This window comes from Sphaerodactylus townsendi, linkage group LG06 (genome assembly GCF_021028975.2).
Source record: "Sphaerodactylus townsendi isolate TG3544 linkage group LG06, MPM_Stown_v2.3, whole genome shotgun sequence".
In the NCBI taxonomy this organism is placed as follows: Eukaryota; Metazoa; Chordata; class Lepidosauria; order Squamata; family Sphaerodactylidae; genus Sphaerodactylus; species Sphaerodactylus townsendi.
This window is the reverse complement of record NC_059430.1, coordinates 102,323,337-102,339,695: the sequence shown is the minus strand read 5'-3', so window position 1 is coordinate 102,339,695 and position 16,359 is coordinate 102,323,337. Positions and strand designations below refer to the sequence as shown.

The following is a 16,359-nucleotide window of genomic DNA, read 5'->3' as shown; positions in this document are numbered from 1 at the left end:
GAGCTCTCTCACACCACCCAACTCACAGGGTGTTTGTTGGGGGAGGGGCAAAGGAGATTGTAAGCCCCATTGAGGCTCCTTACAGGAGAAATGTGGGTATAAATCCAAACTCCACCTCTTCTTTTAATCTTATGGAAGATAACAAAAAAGATACTGTGATACAAAAACAGACAATAAGAGGCCAGGGTCTTTTTATTATAACTGCAAGCAATTTTAATACAAAAAGTGTCTCTTTTTTAAACAATTCATTGGTAGAGCTTCAGAGTTCTGGCTCAATTTAACCAACTGACAGAATCACACAGCAATGTGGTCAGAGTGGGCCAAGAGCGAAAGTTAATAATACAGGAAGACCAAAGAGCCACCCCCCCACTCCCTTCCCCCATTTATGGTCGCATAATTTAATTTCCTCTACAAAGGAAAAATGAGCATACAAAAAGCAAGACAGGGCCTTGCTAGCAAGTGGGCTGCTGGTGATACTCTGAAACATTTCCAAGAACAAGCGACGGTTGCGCGTGGAAGTCAGCTTTTTCTTCTCTGGAGTGGAGAACCCGCAAATGTCAGTCTGGTCCGACGTGGAATTTTCGCAGTTGAGACAATAAATAGGAAACGATGCAGTTAAATAGCAGTTCATGAACTTAAAAAGTGGTCAGTCTTTTACAGTGGCGAGACAGGAGAATGAGGCACGAAAACTCCCCCTTTTTGTCCCCTTGTTAAAAGATCATCTTGCAACCCCATCCCACCCCAGATTTACCACACCAGGGTGATGTTTCTTGACAGCCATTAAGTGCAGCCCCCACAAAACATAAGGTTAGTTGCTCTTTAAAAGTTCAGCTGCTGACAGTACTTTTATTTTGCTAGATGCAGCACTTGTAGTGAACTTCTTTCCTCGTAAGAAACAAAGCATGTGCAAAATTTTGTTTTACTTATTTTATTCAAACGCACTCCACGTGATCTTCAGGTAAAACCACAATGATTTTCTATTAAAAATCGGAAACAGAAGTTCCAGATCCCCTCACCTCACATTTCTCTCTTTTTGAGGTATCCATGATTTAGGAAAAGGAAAAAGAAAAAAGCGAGTTCCTTGAACACTGCTGGATATTCAGGTGTTGCTTTTTTTAAATATAATTTACCTTGCTGAGACAGCAAGTCAAGTTTTTATAAAGATGCATTTAGGAAATAATCCTAAAAGATAACGCAGGATCGTCTCCTGCCCTGCACAGAAATCCTATTTATAATTTTTTTTGCTTCTTTTTTTCTTACATTTTCACATCATGACCTTTTGCTTGCTTGTATTCTCTTCCACGTTTCAATTCGTTTTCCTGGGCCCCCCAACGCAAAAGAAGGTCACCAGAAGGCAAGTTTTTTTTATCTACATAAATATTCACATGAAAAAATAGTAACTTACAAAGGAAAAAAAATAAACAGAACAAAATAAGGCAGCTTCATAACACAATTATTCTTTTACACTTTTTAACAATATAATTTTCTCCCGTGTAGAATAAATATACATCCAATGTATGAAGCAGGATTAAAAAGTGGACACAGGTTTCTCTTCTCTGTGTGCAGATGCGGACATGTGAGAATGCACTATTATCTCTTGGGGCCTGGAGTTTTGGGGGTGGCAGTGGCAGATTTCTTGGACATGGTTGGGATTTTGGAGGGCTTGGCCAGTCCCCGCCGGGAACCGCTCTGCCCGCCTGTTGCGCTGCTCTCTGATGTGTCTGAGCAGGCCGACTGTGTTTCCAGAAGGTCAAAGTCAGAGGCATCGCTGCCTCGACGGCTGCTGGCTCGACTCCCTGCACGGCTTCCAGCACGGCTAGTAGGGCGACTGGTGGTTTTTTTAGGATCTGAAAGTTAAACCAGATATGATGTCACTGCACTGGAAGACTGGGAGGGACTAACAACTGGTACCTCTGCTTCCCCCTGCCCACCCCAACCCCTTCAGCCAGAGGCCATGGCTGCTGGTATCCTACTGGTTGCTGGAACCAGGACGTTTCAGTATACGTGACAAATGTGGAGCAGGCCAGCTGGCCCTTTCCACAGCAGAATGGAACCAGCCCAATGGCATAACTCCTTCATGATATTCGAAGTGCAGGAGCAGCCGATGCTATTGGCAGCTGTGTCTTTGCTTGTATTAGATCGTTTGCATTGCATGCCTAGGCTGTGTCTGGGACACCGTCACTGCTCTCTCAGGGAAGTTCCAAACCACTCAGCCCAACAAATTACATTAAATCAAAACAAAATAGGAAAACCAGGGCCCTTCCTCTGAAGGGCCAGTCGATTCACAATGACACGATGTGACCTTTTGAGAGTTTAAAGCACTCCCCACACAGCAGCTCATTCATCCTTTTTACAAGCATGTTAGGTAGGAGACTGGCCCGAGGTGTCTTCAGTTCATGGATGGGGATGGTTTCAGGCCTCCCACGGTGCTTACCTGCCCGGTTAGTTTTGGCCCCAGAAGAAGCTGGGGAGGAGCTGTTGCTGGTATCACCAGCGAGGGAAGTTCTGCTCGAGTGGAAAGTGGGTCGCTTCAGTTTACTACTTGAAGATGGAGTAACCTTGAAACAAAGAAATATGGAGAGTTTTTCAGTGGAGAAGCCTGAGCCAGGATAATGTCTGAAAACAGGTCAAGCCCAAGGGAAAATCTGCGCTCTAAGCAACAAGGCAGCAGTTCAAACATCATCACATAATTCAGCAAGAAATGTAGGCTCGGATCCAGTGGAGGATTTCCATGAATGGAAGGATGGAAGATTTCTACAGATTTGCCCTCTCCCGCTGTCAGCCTCAGACTTGTTTGTCATGTGATTCCTGGGGACTCGCTTTTTGGGCTAAAGCAGGAGGAGGGAGGAGAGGAGGTTGGTTCTGTGGACAGCAATCCTTTTAATCTATGCACATTACAGGTGGATCCAAGCCACCATAGCAAACAAGTAAAACCAGGGGCTTGGCCCAAGCAGTGATTTTAAAAAACTAGGTCCCCAAAGGACTGAATCATAATGGGGGTACTAAAAATTTTTAAGGGGAGCTTCTGTTTCACTAGTACTTTTGAACTCTAATAAAAATTGGGTCCTGTTGTCCTGCCCCACTTTCATCCTGGCTGTTCAGGTGTTTCAGCTGAACGGGAAGTGGAGCAAGAGAGAAACCTGAGGAAGCGCCATTCTCCTCTCAGTCCTTTTAACCGCCCGAAGCCAGATGGTACATCAGAACGCCATCTAAAAGGAAGAGCGGGGGCACTCCGGAGTGGCAAAGAATGCGCCACAATTCAGAGTCAAGGAACGGTCTTCTGGGCCACACCGTTTCCTTAAAAACCTCTCAGGTTGTTTTTTAAAAGCTGTGTGAAAGTGAAGCTCCGTGAAGAAGCAGGACACAGGGTAGAAGAGTTCTCTGGGGAGAGGGTAAGGCTTTTGACAGATTCTACCACAGCAGGACCAGTTCTGGGATGTCACCCCACTGGGAGGGGGAAGGCGGTGCTAAATTAAAGGCAAGGTTAGCACAGTTCCACCTGTGGAGCAAACAGGAAGAGGGTCTCACCCTAACTGCAAAGGCTTATGTGCAGTGCCGTAGCGCCAAGGGTGTGAGCGATGCACCAGGTGCGTGCCCCTGCAGAGGTGTTCCAGGGGCATGGTGGGGTGTTCCAGGGCATACCAGGGACGGACGGGGGGCTTGGAGGGGCACAGGGTGTGTGCACGCATGCACCGGGCGCACTTCCCCCTTGCTCTGTCCCTGCCTGCATGCCCTTGTCATGGGCCATAAGCAACTTACCCTGTGGGTGGGTAACAAGGCTGCAGCCTGAGAGTTTCTTAAAACAGAAAGCATACAAGGTAGGGAACCACACGGCCTCCTGCTGCCTGTTTTCTGCTTTTCTAGCAGACTGAAGAAAGGGGCAGAAACACCAAAACTGGTGTGAGTGGCAGATGGGTCAACTAGAGGCTTATTTTTCAGGTTTGAGGAACCTGCAGAAGGAGCTCTGCAAACCCACACAGCATCTTGTAAGGTCAGTAAGAAAACAAAGCCCACATATGGGGCCGAGGGCCAGCATATGACTCGGTGGTCAGGCCCATGTTTGCTGCTCAGTCAGCAGGAGAAAACTAGTGAGGGTATATTGATAATTGGTGGTGGTTTATTTCTGACACTAATTGAACTCCAATGCGTTACTTTAATAAGATATGAAAAATGAAAAAAAAATACAGATGGTCTTTCTTTTGAAAAATGCATTATATTTTGCATTGACTGATTTGAACGTTAACAAGGACCCCCTCCCATTTAGCACTGATTTCAATTTAATCCAAATAGATAAGTGAAGGATAATTCCTCACCTTTTACTGGTCCTAAAATGATACTTATAGAGGGGGATTCACCCACTAGATCAGGGGTCTGCAAGCTGTGGTTTTCCAGATGTTCATGGACTACAATTGGCCATGGTGGCAGGGGCTGATGGGAATTGTAGTACATGAACATCTGGAGAGCAGCAGGTTGCAGACCCCTGCCCTAGATGCATGGCTTTGGAGCTCTTTGCTGGTCAGTAATAGAGGAAAGGTAGATTTTGATCCCAACCACCCCTGCCCCCCATGCAGAGACAGCTGCTAAATGCCAATTCCAGAGTGAATCAGAGGGGAGACAACTGGAAAGGGGGGTCAACCAGCTGTGCTAAGGATCCCTTCCTGCCTTTGTACTGAGGCTGACAGGACTGGGAAAGATCCAGACTTTCCCACCTACATGAAAGCTACCCCCGCTTTGCTGCAAGCTTTTAAATAAAATTAAAGTCAAGTGGGTTTAGGGAAAACTGCAGAAAAGCTGGAAGGTGCACAAAAGCACTATGATATTATGTGGAAGCGAGCCAGGAGGGCTTCATCTACCGAAACACCCAGTTTCTCCCACGGCCTGCAAAGCTGCTTAAATGACCACAGTTCAAGTAGGCATGGCATCTGGCTGTTGCTGATTTTGCAGGTGTTATGTCCGCATTAATAAATCACTTCTAAATGAAGAGTAACTTCAGTAGGAAGCTCTTTAATCTTTTGTTCCAGTCATTTCATAGTGTAAAAACAGGCCTGAGTCTCTTTTGGGGGGGGGGGGAGAGGGGGTATTATCTGAAAAATATTCACCAATTCAACAGTTTGCAAATCATGCTCTATATTTTCTGCGTATGATGCTGGAAAATGCCACTGAGTTGCAGGGGACTTATGGTGACCCTGCAGGGTTTTCAAGGCAAGAGATGAGCAAAGATAGTTTGTTATTGCCTAATTCTACATGGCAACCCTGGACTTCTTTGGGGGTCGCTTATCCAAGTACTGACCAAGGCAGAGCCTGCTTAGCTTCTGAGATCTGATGCAATCAGGCTAGTCTGGCCCGTCCAGGTCAAGGCCTTCTTTGAAAGGGGGAAAAAAAAGCTGACCTAGGCACCTACCAAAAAGGCAACAGCCTGAGCATTAGAGGAGGGTTAACCAAGCGCTGTTATAATGAACGAGGAAAGCATTACAAGAGGAGAAGTCCGCCGGCCGCCCTGCTCCACTGCCCCAGGGAAGCCATACTCTACCTCAGAAGCGGACAAGTGCAGGTCGGCACCATCGGAGGCCCTCAAAGGGGTGCCTGCCTTGCTGTTTACCAACCAGGGTTTGTCATAACAGCGAGTGAAGTGATGCAGAGTCTGTGAAATGGAGAATCCAAAGAGAGGTTGAGGGAATGGGGGAGGGGAGAGAATGGCAGGAGAAGAAAGTGTCCAGGATGGAAGGAAAGAAACAAAACAAAAATAAAAGTAAATTCTAAAATTAAAAAAAGCAAGAGAGGGGTCGTGAAAACACACATACGTTGGCCCAGTGAGATGGAGGAGACACACAGGAGGAGGCACACAAAGTCCTCGGGGTCAATGTGGCCGTCTTGGCAGTGACCAGACTTTGGGGGTGTGGGGTGGGAATTCCTGCCATCCCAGAAAGACAGGAAACCAATCAGAAATGTCCCCCAAATAAAAAAGTAGACACACACACAAACAGATAACAATTTGGAGGGGAGAGGAAGGGAGAGAAACTCGCTGTTTTTTTCGACCTACCTGCGTGTGGCAGAGGGTTTCAGAGTGAAGGTGGAAAGAAGCGACTCTGAAAAGTCCCTCAAAGGTGCTGAGTTTAAGCCTTTGCTGGCATCCACCGATCAGCAGGTGCCAGATGCTGATGCCCAAATCATACCTTTCCCCAAATATTCACACAGGTGTTGATTCTGGGGATTGGATGCTATCACACCTTCCCAAAATCTCTGTTGTACCCTGGTGTGTGTGGGGGAGTGTGCCTGTACCAGACTATTCACCTTGCCGCATGGGACCTGCAGAGTAAGGTTGTTCTGCTCACCAGCCTCTGAACTCAGCTCAAGGGCAACGGGCAACTAGCAACTGCCTTCCGGAGAAGTCTGGCAGGTTTCTACTGCCTGGCAGAGCCCTGGGGCATTCCCTGAACTGCCAAAAGTGTGCTGCTGCCAAAAGAGGGAAGACCGAGTCTGCCCATTTGATCTCGAGAAAGAAAGTTAAAAAAGATAACCGAGTGAAGGAGCCTCTCTGTTAAGACTGAAGAAGGCTCTTACCTTTGTCCCGCTGGCAGGTGTGGCCGGGGAGGAGGGCATAGAAGCGCAGCTGTGATTACTCTGGCTGGCACTAGAACTGGATCGTGTCGGGGAAGCTGCCCGAGAGGAAGGCTTGGACCTGCGACCTCTGGAGCGGAATGGCGCCATTCCCTGAGAAGCTCCCTCTGGGAGAATGAATTTCTCTCGAAGTTCGAGGTTAGTTCTTCCACGTGCTACGAGGAAGGAAGGAAAAACACAGTAAATGTGTGCTGAATTTAGATGCTTCTGACCCCCTGCTGGGGAGGGGAGAGAGCCATCCTTTCTTCCTAGTTCCAACTGATGTCACCCCCCCCCCCCCAACACAGGAAGACTATTCTGGCTCTCTCAGTTTGACACGCCACTACCTAGAAAGTACTAAGCTGGTTGGAAAGAGGGGGGAAAGCTATCTTGGGTGTAGACGTTAGCAAGCAGAGCACAAACTGGACTCATTGCAATTCATGCAGCCCCGCCCCCCCATCTAAGGCCAGCCTACTTGTGTTGGTAACTCTGGGTCCACCTTGTGACCACGGACGCCATTTTAGAAGCATCTGTCGTTCTTTAAAAACTGCCATTAAGTCCGAATCCAGATCAGGCATGTGGCAGCTCTTCCCCCCTGCCCCCAACCTTCTCAAGTGCAGAAACACCCATGGGAGACAATTTCTGCACCTAAAAAGATGAAGGGTAGAGAACTCCTGGAGCCGTCACATTCCTGACCTAGACTGGTGGCAATTTTTAAAGAACTACAAATGCTTCTAAATGGCGGCAGCATCCACAGGATGTGCCTTCGGCCGCTTTCACTTGTCATTTGGCTCTGAGTCAACACAACCACTCATATTCTTTCTCCAGCCCCACAGCACATACTACTCATGGGACAACAAGTTGTGTTTGATACAGTCTACTTGCTGACATTTATCAGAGGAACTGTGGGGGTGTGGGACAGGAAAGAGTTCTGTATTCCATACTCTTGCTTCAGCATTGGGAACTGCTGTCCCCGAAGTGCAAAAGACAAGTTGGCAACAGGGCCGTATTATCCATAAGGCTGACTAGGCCGAAGCCTAGGGGTCCATCAATATTTCTTGCTGAGACACTGTTAGAAGTGCCCTAGGACTCTGGTCTTTCTGAGGTGTTGACTGAGTGAGTCTGTGAGGCGCTTGAGAGCAAGTTGCAAGGGTCACTTGTAGTCAGCTGAGGTTTGTTTTGAGACAATGGGGAAAGGGAGAGAGGGAGACAGTGGGCTGACAGCGCTCAGGCATCAGGGTTATGGTGTCATGGCACCTCCTCCCTTATTACAACTCCATGAGCAATACAGTCTAGTCATGACCTTGATCATGTGACAGTCCAATTGTGAGTAAAATTCTTCAGGAGACACTCAAAATGGATATAGGGCTATGTACTGTGATCTACGGTACCGTGTTTCCCCAAAAATAAGACAGGGTCTTATATTAATTTTTGCTCCAAAAGATGCTTTAGGGCTTATTTTCAGAGGATGTCTTATTTATGTCCATGATTTTGCGCCCCCCCATGTGACCAGATCAGCTGCGCCAGGAATCTGTAATTAGGTCTTATTTTTGGAGTAGGGCTTATATTTCAAGCATCCTCCTAAAATCCCGAAAAATCATGCTAGGGCTTATTTTCGGGATAGGTCTTATTTTTGGGGAAACAGGGTAGTACCTACCAAACCAGGGTCAGGCTGTCAGTTGTAGTGGGGTGAAAGACTGAAGTACCAGAGGGGACCCGAAATACCTGAAAGCCCAGGGGCCCAGCCATGAATTAATACAGTCCTGGTTGGCAAGAGTGCTTATGCCCCAGAATGTGAAAGGTTTTGCTTGGCTAAAGTTGTAAGAAGTCTTTGTGAAGAACATCACCTAGAGCTCTCAACCCAGCCTTGTGCATTTGGCCACCCAAATCCCCACGATATGAGAAGATAACAAACAAGAGTAGGGTGGAAATTTCAACATTTGCAACCAAGAAACAGCATCTCTGCTTGCTGGTTAAAACGCTCAGTGCATCCTGCAGTCTTGAAAAACCAACAGACAGATAAAAACACAACAAGGAACATGTTTTATTAGGTAAGCCACACCACGCACAAAGCCTTGCAAGGCCAAAATTGAGGTGTGAGGTTTTATACCACATTCACCCTCCCAAAAAAAGCAGCTCAGTACAGCATCGTGAAGGCATAACCTGCAGGCAGAGGAAAGCCCAGGCTGGTAGGAGTGCTCCAAAGCAGCACCAAGACTGCCAAGAGCAAAGAGGGACGGTAACGAGAGCTTTCCTGGAGGTCAATAGACCCATGCACTGTGGCAGGGGCTCTACTATCGAAAATGCCAGGAAAGGGAGTTAAGGAAACTCGAGGGAATGTTTTCTTGTTTGGGCATCAGATGCCCAGATTCTCATCCCTGATCCCCCATAAAGCCCCGAGGGCCAGCCACTGAAAGAATAAAACAGCATGAAGGAGACGGTGCAACTGGAAGGGGTTGCATAAGTGTTAAGGGAAGAGCAAGCAGCTCTGGAGGCAAAAAAAACATGTCCCCAGCAAGCTGAGCGCTGCCCTTCCCCAAGATTACCAACCACCAGTGCTTTCTCTCTGTCCTTTGCTGCTGCACCACTCCTGAGCGAGGGAAGGGGGCCAGGGAAAGGCCAAGCCAGGTTAGAGAAGCAAAGCCATTCCCAACAGGAGGCGAGGGAGACGAAAACCAAGAGAAAACCGCCAACCTATTGGAGACTGACTGGCAATCGAGGAGCTGGAATCAGAGCGTTTTATTTTACTCCCAGGGTGGTGAACTAGAAGAAAGAAAATACACCAGATACAAAGGAAAGACAGAGCAGGAAAACAAAATGGTGGGTCAGAGAAGAGGGAAAGGAGGAGAAAGACAGGAGAAAGATTTGCACACTGGCATGCAGGGAGGTCACTTTGGAATGCTAAAGTGGGGCCTGAAAAGAATACAGATGCAAAAATGGTGGGGTTTCAGAGGCACCCCATTTCTCGCCGTCAGTGCAACAAACCCCTGATTACCTACCACATCCTCTACATTCATGGAAATTCTGTCAGCTCCTGAAGACTCAGGGGAGAGTGCATTTTCAAGCTGATAAAATATGGCGGTGCTTGAACTGTTCGCCTCCTCCTTTCATTAATTCACACAGCGGCACAAACCACCAGGAAGTGCTCCTGGGCAACATCCATACCATGAGTACAGTGCAAATTCCTGATGGGTTGTGCCCTGCGAAAAAGATCCTTGCCTGCTTCTAAATCAGCTTTGATGACCGGCTGGTTTGACAAATCTTTTCCAGTTCATGTAGAATCTCACACTGAGAGTATGGTGGCCAACATCTACCAGAATCTCCAGAATTACAGCTGATCTCTGAATGATGGAAATCAGTCCCCTAGAGCAGGGGTCTGCAACCTGTGGCTCTCCAGATGTTCATAGACTACAAATCCCATCAGCCCCTGCCAATTGGCCATGCTGGCAGGAGCTGATGGGAATTGTAGTTCATGTACATCTGCAGAGCCGCAGGTTGAAGTCATGATATAAAAAAGAAAGGTTCACAGAAGGGTCATTTTCTAGTCAGCAGAAGTTTTCCCAACACAGTAAGACCGAAGACAGTCAGTCTAGGGGCAAGTGGTTACAGTTGACCTATAACATGATTGGTGAGTTCAACTGTGACTCTAGATCAATGAGAGGCTGTTGCTGGGGCAGGGGGAAAGTATCCTTGTTGGATGTATAAGCAATGCATTGTATATGCTAAGTTCACTGTGAGTGAGTTGAGAGCTTAGTTCAGTGTATGTTCACTGTGTTCTTGCTGAAGAGTTCTGTATAGTCTTATAGTCTTGTATAGTATAGACTTGTGTAACCTTGCAACTGCTAAAGAAAAACCTTCCTATGGAAAGAACATCTTGCGTGGAGAGTATTCTTTTCCAAAGTGCTAGGAGGCTGCAGTGAGTGCAAGAAGACTACAGACATTCTCATCTTACCAGAGTAGCTCCGCTTTAAACTCTGCTGATATGCAGACCCCTGCCCCAGAGAGAATGGCTGCTTTGGAGATTGGACTGTATAGCATTATATTTCACTGAGGTTGACCCCTCCCCAAACCCTGCCCTCCCAAAGTTCCACCCCCCAAATCTCCATGAAGTTCCACCCCCAAAATCTCCATGAACTCAGTGTTGGCAGCTCTCAGGTCCACCCTTTAAAAAATACCAGTTAAGAAGCACACAATGTCCTTACCTCTGCAAGGATCGTTCTTCACTAAAAATTCATCCAGGGCCATCCATCCTCCACCAACACGAACCATGACTGTGCTGCGCAGAATACGGACCAGCCGCAGCTGCTGTGAATCGCCAAACTGTGGAAGTAGCAGAAAGCTTGGAAAACTGGTTCATAAAGATATCCAAAGATCCGGGGGAGGGGTGGGCGGGGTGGGTGCAAGGCTCTTTTGTAAAAGGGACTGCAGCAGGAAAGGCAAAATATTTCCATCTCTTGGGAAATTTGCAATCCCACTGAGTGTTCTGTAATTTTTAAAAATGAAAACAGTGCATTTTAATGCACTGTTTCAAATTATAACATTAAATATGTCAACTTTGCTTTGCATTTACTGCAAATTCTCCTCTTAAAGGTGCTTCTCTGCACTTTGGGCCCATCCTACCACTGCTTGGCCAGTGAAAAGGATGGCCTCCCAGACATGTCCTCTCAAAAGGATGCGAATGCGATCCTTTGGGGGAGGCCAACCTCCTGACCCTCCTGACACAGTCCATTTTGAAGAAGAGCCAGCTGATTACGGAAATGGAAATCAGCCAAGGAATTCTAGGATTGCAGCCTTCTCCCAAATGGCAGCAAAACCCTTCCCACAACCATCTGAAGTCATTTTAACGTTCACAGTTTGGAACGGGCCATCAGAAAAGCACCCCAAAGACACACCATGAGGTCCCCAAGAGGTGTAAGAGCCAAATCTCAAAATCCTTCTTAACAGCGAACAATCCTGAAAAGTCTAAAATCTCCTTGATGAGAAGACCCAGATAGCATCTCCAGGTTCTCTGCTCGTCCTTTCTGCTGCTATATGTGTTATGTGCTAAACATTTTATCACCCTGTTTCAGAGATATTCATTTATTCCTTTTTATACTACACAATGGACAGAAGGGTTTCACTATCCTCCTATCAGCTGAGAATGCCAAGCTATGGTCTTTTACACACACAACAGGTGTTCTACCATACCACTGAGTTATGAACCCTTCCTACAGAACTGCCAGTAGGTCTTTCGCAGCCCAGTCCAAACAAAACTCTCAAGCCCAACGGCCTGTTTAGTCCAGAACTATCTACCTGGACCAGCTGAGGATCTATTAAGAGGGTCTCTTTCCCAGCCCTGTTACTCAAGAGCTGGCTGTTTTGGACCACATTTTGCAGTCGGGAACTGGATTTTCCTATATGACAAAAGTTATGAAAAGTTAACTATATACAGTGGAGACTTCCTACATTTTCGGCTCAATATCTGATGTAGCCAAGATGTTTCCTACATGAAATTCAAGTTTCTTTCAGGATGTTACGCATTCAACTGATCAGACAAAATAAATTCACCATATCAAGGACATTCATGCCACACTTCCCCAATATCTGATCAACACTGAGGCAGGATGCAGTTCATGAAACAAATTTAAATGGATTTCTTCTACAGGTTGCTGGGACTCCCACACTTTGCATGTAAAACTGGGACCAAAATTAAGTTGAGTTTAGAAGCAATTTTCCATTTGCCTTCCTGTAGCCTTGAGTTATTAAGTAAGACACATGCAGACAGACTGAAGATTTAGTGATAATTACGGAAGAAAGTTATCCACATGAATTCAGCGCTTGTATCTCAAAAGCAATGGAGAAATGAATTTGAAATGATCCAGATGCTGGTATACAGAGTAGGCTTCAAAACTCTTTTGTACAAGGAGGCCTGAAACCATTCCCTCTGCAACACTTCAAAGAATGAGGCCTTCGCTGGCACTGGGATCCCACTCTATGCAGGCAAAGCCAACTCATGAAGAACCACAAGGACCACATGTGCCGTTTCAGACACGGTTGTGGAAGAGGCAGCTTGAGAACTGACCAAAGGTCCATCAACAGAACTCCTGCCGCTTTAAATATATTTCTAAAAGCAGTCACGAGAGAAAAAAAAATTTGGATCAGGGCTTCAACACTGGCCTGGTTGTGGAACGTGTCGTCAAGTTGCAGCAAACTTATGGCAACCCTGTAGGGTTTTTGATGCAAGAGACAAACAGAGGTGGTTTACCATCATCTGGCCCTCTGGACTTCTTTGGTGGTCTCCCATCCATGGCTAAATAGGGCCAACCCTGCTTCGCTTCCAAGATCCGGACAGCTTGGGCCATCCAGGTTGGGGGGAGGGGAGAATATTAACTGCACAGGGATGATATTAACCCCTTTGCCCTGTGCTGCTTTCTTAATGAACACCCCCCCACTCCCCAGTGCTATTATTCATCTTGTGGGAAAAGTGCAGGTGCCAAAACTGGGCCTGCAAATCAGTTGTTTTATTCAGCCCAGCAGCAGCCTCTGGGCATGCAGTTCCTGAAGCTGAAGGTATTTATGAATTAACCTTCCAGAATCATGGGGTGCAATGGGAAAAGGTTGTCAATGTTTGTGCACTTAAAATAGAAGAAGAGGAAGAATTTGGATTTCTACCCCACTTTCCTCAACTGTAAGGAGTCTCAAAGCTGTTTACAAACATCTCCCCCCACAACAGACACCTTGTGAGGTAAGTGGGGCTGAGAGAGTTCTGAATGAACTGTGACTAGCCCAATGTCACCCAGCAGGCTTCATGTGGAGGAGTGGGGAATCAAACCCAGTTCTCCAGATAAAAGTCTACTGCTCATGTGGAGAAGTGGGAATCAAACCCGGTTTTCTGCCACTCTTAACCACTACACCATGCTGGAATGAAACTGTCACTGCTTTGTGCCTTCCGAGGCATAGGAGCAGGTTTGGGCCCGCTTGGTTTCTGATCAAGGGGCAGAGTGTGTGTACAGCAACATTTCAACTTGGTAGGTTAAAGAATGTTGGGAAAGACCTGAGATCTGGGAAAAAAGAAAAGGCCCGGGCCAGTTGTGCATGCCGCTGTCCCAGCATTTGTGCCTGTCCCAGAAGTTACGTGTTGCCTTTTGTCACCCTCATCATTGTATACCAGGATCTGGGCTAAGTTAATATATGCAAGCTCTTCTCACAACATTCAGATAAGCAGAAGCCACCCAGAGCAGAACAAAGATCTTTTTTTCGTAAATATGCAACATGCGATGCTTTTAAAGGAAGCAATCTACCAAAGCACTTGAAGGCAGCATAGCAAGGCACACTGTACCTGGTTGCCGAGGAAGAACTATGAAGGAGAAGGGATGCAAACAAGAAGGGGGAAAAGGAGGAGAGAGAGAGAGGGAGGGAAGGAAGGAAGGAAGGAAGGAAAGGGGGAGAGAAAACATCATATAGGGTTAACAGTGTAATATGCGTAATCTGTGTCTCGTCACCTACAAGTACCTCCTTCGGTGTATTTCACACTGCTTAATTTATTAAGGCACCTTCCCAGTCTATCTCTAAACAGACCAAAATTTAAAAAAACTCTAGAAGACGTGCACCAGCTGGAGTAGACATCCTTCTTGTGCCACAGTCTGAGCCAGCCTCATTGTATTTGGCCACCTGGGGGACCATGAGGGACCACCTCCCTGAATGCACACACATACAGCGATTTCACTGGCTCCCCTAAAATGTTGCTACCCCAAGCATATGCTTGGACTCCTGGCCCCAAGCTAAACCCAGATTTCTCCAAGGCCCAGGGGGAACCCAGGTGGCTTTAAAGCCATATCTGGGTTTGTTTCCAGAACAGCAGTCTGAAAGAAAGCAGAAAGAAACACAAAAGCTAGATGCTTGGAGCATTTTTGGAAACCGGCGATTGGGCTGTAACATAAAGCAGACAACAGACAAGTACTGCTTCATACAGCACACAATGGACTTAGGGAATTCACTGCCACAGCACGGAAGCTCTTGCCACTATCTTGGAGAGTTTATAGTGAAGGAGGGAGTTAGGGACAGAGAGGCAGGATCCTGGAACTAAATTGCCCAGGGAATGAATATCTTCAAATACCACATGTTGGTGACAAACTGTAAGAGTGGTTGGGGTGGGTTTTCCGGGCTGTGTGGATGATCTGGTAGATCTTGTTCCTAACATTATGCCTGCATCTGTAGCTGGCATCTTCAGAGGTGCATGAAGCTGTAAGAGCTTTAAGGTGTATGAAGCTGTAAGAGCTTTGCAGGTTTTCCTGGGAGGAAAAGTGGCACAAGTCGGCTGTGTGCCATCTAGTCACTTTGGACTCATGCTGACTCTATGAATCAATGTCCTCCAAAACATCCTTTTATAACAATCTTGGTCAGATCTTGCAAACTGCTGGTCATGGTTTCTTGATCGAGTTAATATATCTCATGTTGAGGCTTTCTCTTTTCCTGGTGCCTTCAACTTTTCCTAGCGTTACTGTCTTTTCCAGTGACTCTTTTCTTCTCATAATGTGACCAAAGCACGATAGCCTCAGTTTAGTCATTTTAGCTTTTAGGGGCAGCGCAGGCCTGATTTAATCTAGAACCCACTTATTTGTCTTTTTGGCTGTCCACAATATCCATTAAAACTCCCCCCACCCAACGCCACATTTCAAGTGAACCTACTTTCTTCCTGTCAGCTTTCTTCATCATCCAGCTTTTACATCCATGCATCACAACAGGAACTACTATGGCATAAATTAACTTGATCTTGGCTGACAGTGACACGTTTTTACATTTAACAATCTTTTCTAGCTCCTTCATGGCTGCCCTTCCCAATATCACTTTCCCTCTCACTCCTTGGTTGCAGTCTCCCTTTTAGTTGATGATGGAGCAAACAAACAGAAAGTCTTGGACAATTTCAATTTCCTCATTGTCCACTTCAAAGCTGAGTAATTCACCAGTAGTCATTACTTTTGACTTCTTGATGTTCAGCTGTAGTCCTGTCAGAGGCGTAGCTGGGCCAAACTGCGTCCAGGGCAGATGCTATGTTTTCTGCCCGCCCAAGACCCCCCTCCCCGCACGGCCACCCCAGGCTGAAAAAGTTCAGGCCTGTTCAGTTCAGGCTGAAAAAAGCCTTGGTGGGAACTACACTACCCAGGAGACCTTGGGGGTCACAAGGTCTCCTGGGTAGCATAGTTCCCACTAGGGCCCTTTCCAGCTGTGTTTCAGTCTGAACTTTCAGGCTGAACTAAGATAAGGGAGGGCGGGGGGCACCACGGGGGGAGGGGTTGGGGTAATTTGGGGGGGCAGGCATGTACCTGGTGCAATGCCCCCCCCCCCCGCTCCCTTGTAGCTCCACTACTGAGTCCCGTGTTGGCACTTTCCCCATTAACTTTCAGCAGTGGTAGCTTCAAGTCTTTGCTATTTTCTGCTAGTAATGTGGTATTGTCAGAATATCTCACATTGTTTACAATACTCAGTTCCAGTTTTCAGCTCATCTTCATGTAACTCTAACCCAGTTTACTTTATGATATTCTCCGCATAAAGATTGAAGAGACAGGGAGATAAAATACATCCTTGTCCAATACCTTTGCCAATTGGAAACCATTCTGCTGAGAAATTAAGTAGTCTAGGTGGGTCTTTTTCCAGTTTTTTAATATGGCCTACAGAAAGCCAACCTGGTTGTTGTCACACCAAAGTCAGTGACACTGAGATTGGGCTACTGTTAAGACACTTAGTGTGGGGCTACCAATGAAGACTGTTCACAAGTTCAAGCTC

General features: G+C 46.7%; 1 protein-coding gene across 1 annotated transcript in view; it reads right to left on the bottom strand.

Moving 5' to 3' along the window:
- Positions 1 to 174: 174 nt before the first annotated feature.
- The window catches only part of MACF1 (microtubule actin crosslinking factor 1), a 364,404-nt gene continuing 348,219 nt past the window's right edge, over positions 175 to 16,359 (bottom strand). The window contains 4 exon segments of the mRNA XM_048501619.1: positions 175 to 1,847; positions 2,435 to 2,558; positions 6,562 to 6,773; positions 10,800 to 10,917. Coding sequence (XP_048357576.1) covers positions 1,591 to 1,847; positions 2,435 to 2,558; positions 6,562 to 6,773; positions 10,800 to 10,917 — 711 coding nt within the window. The 3' untranslated portion in view covers positions 175 to 1,590.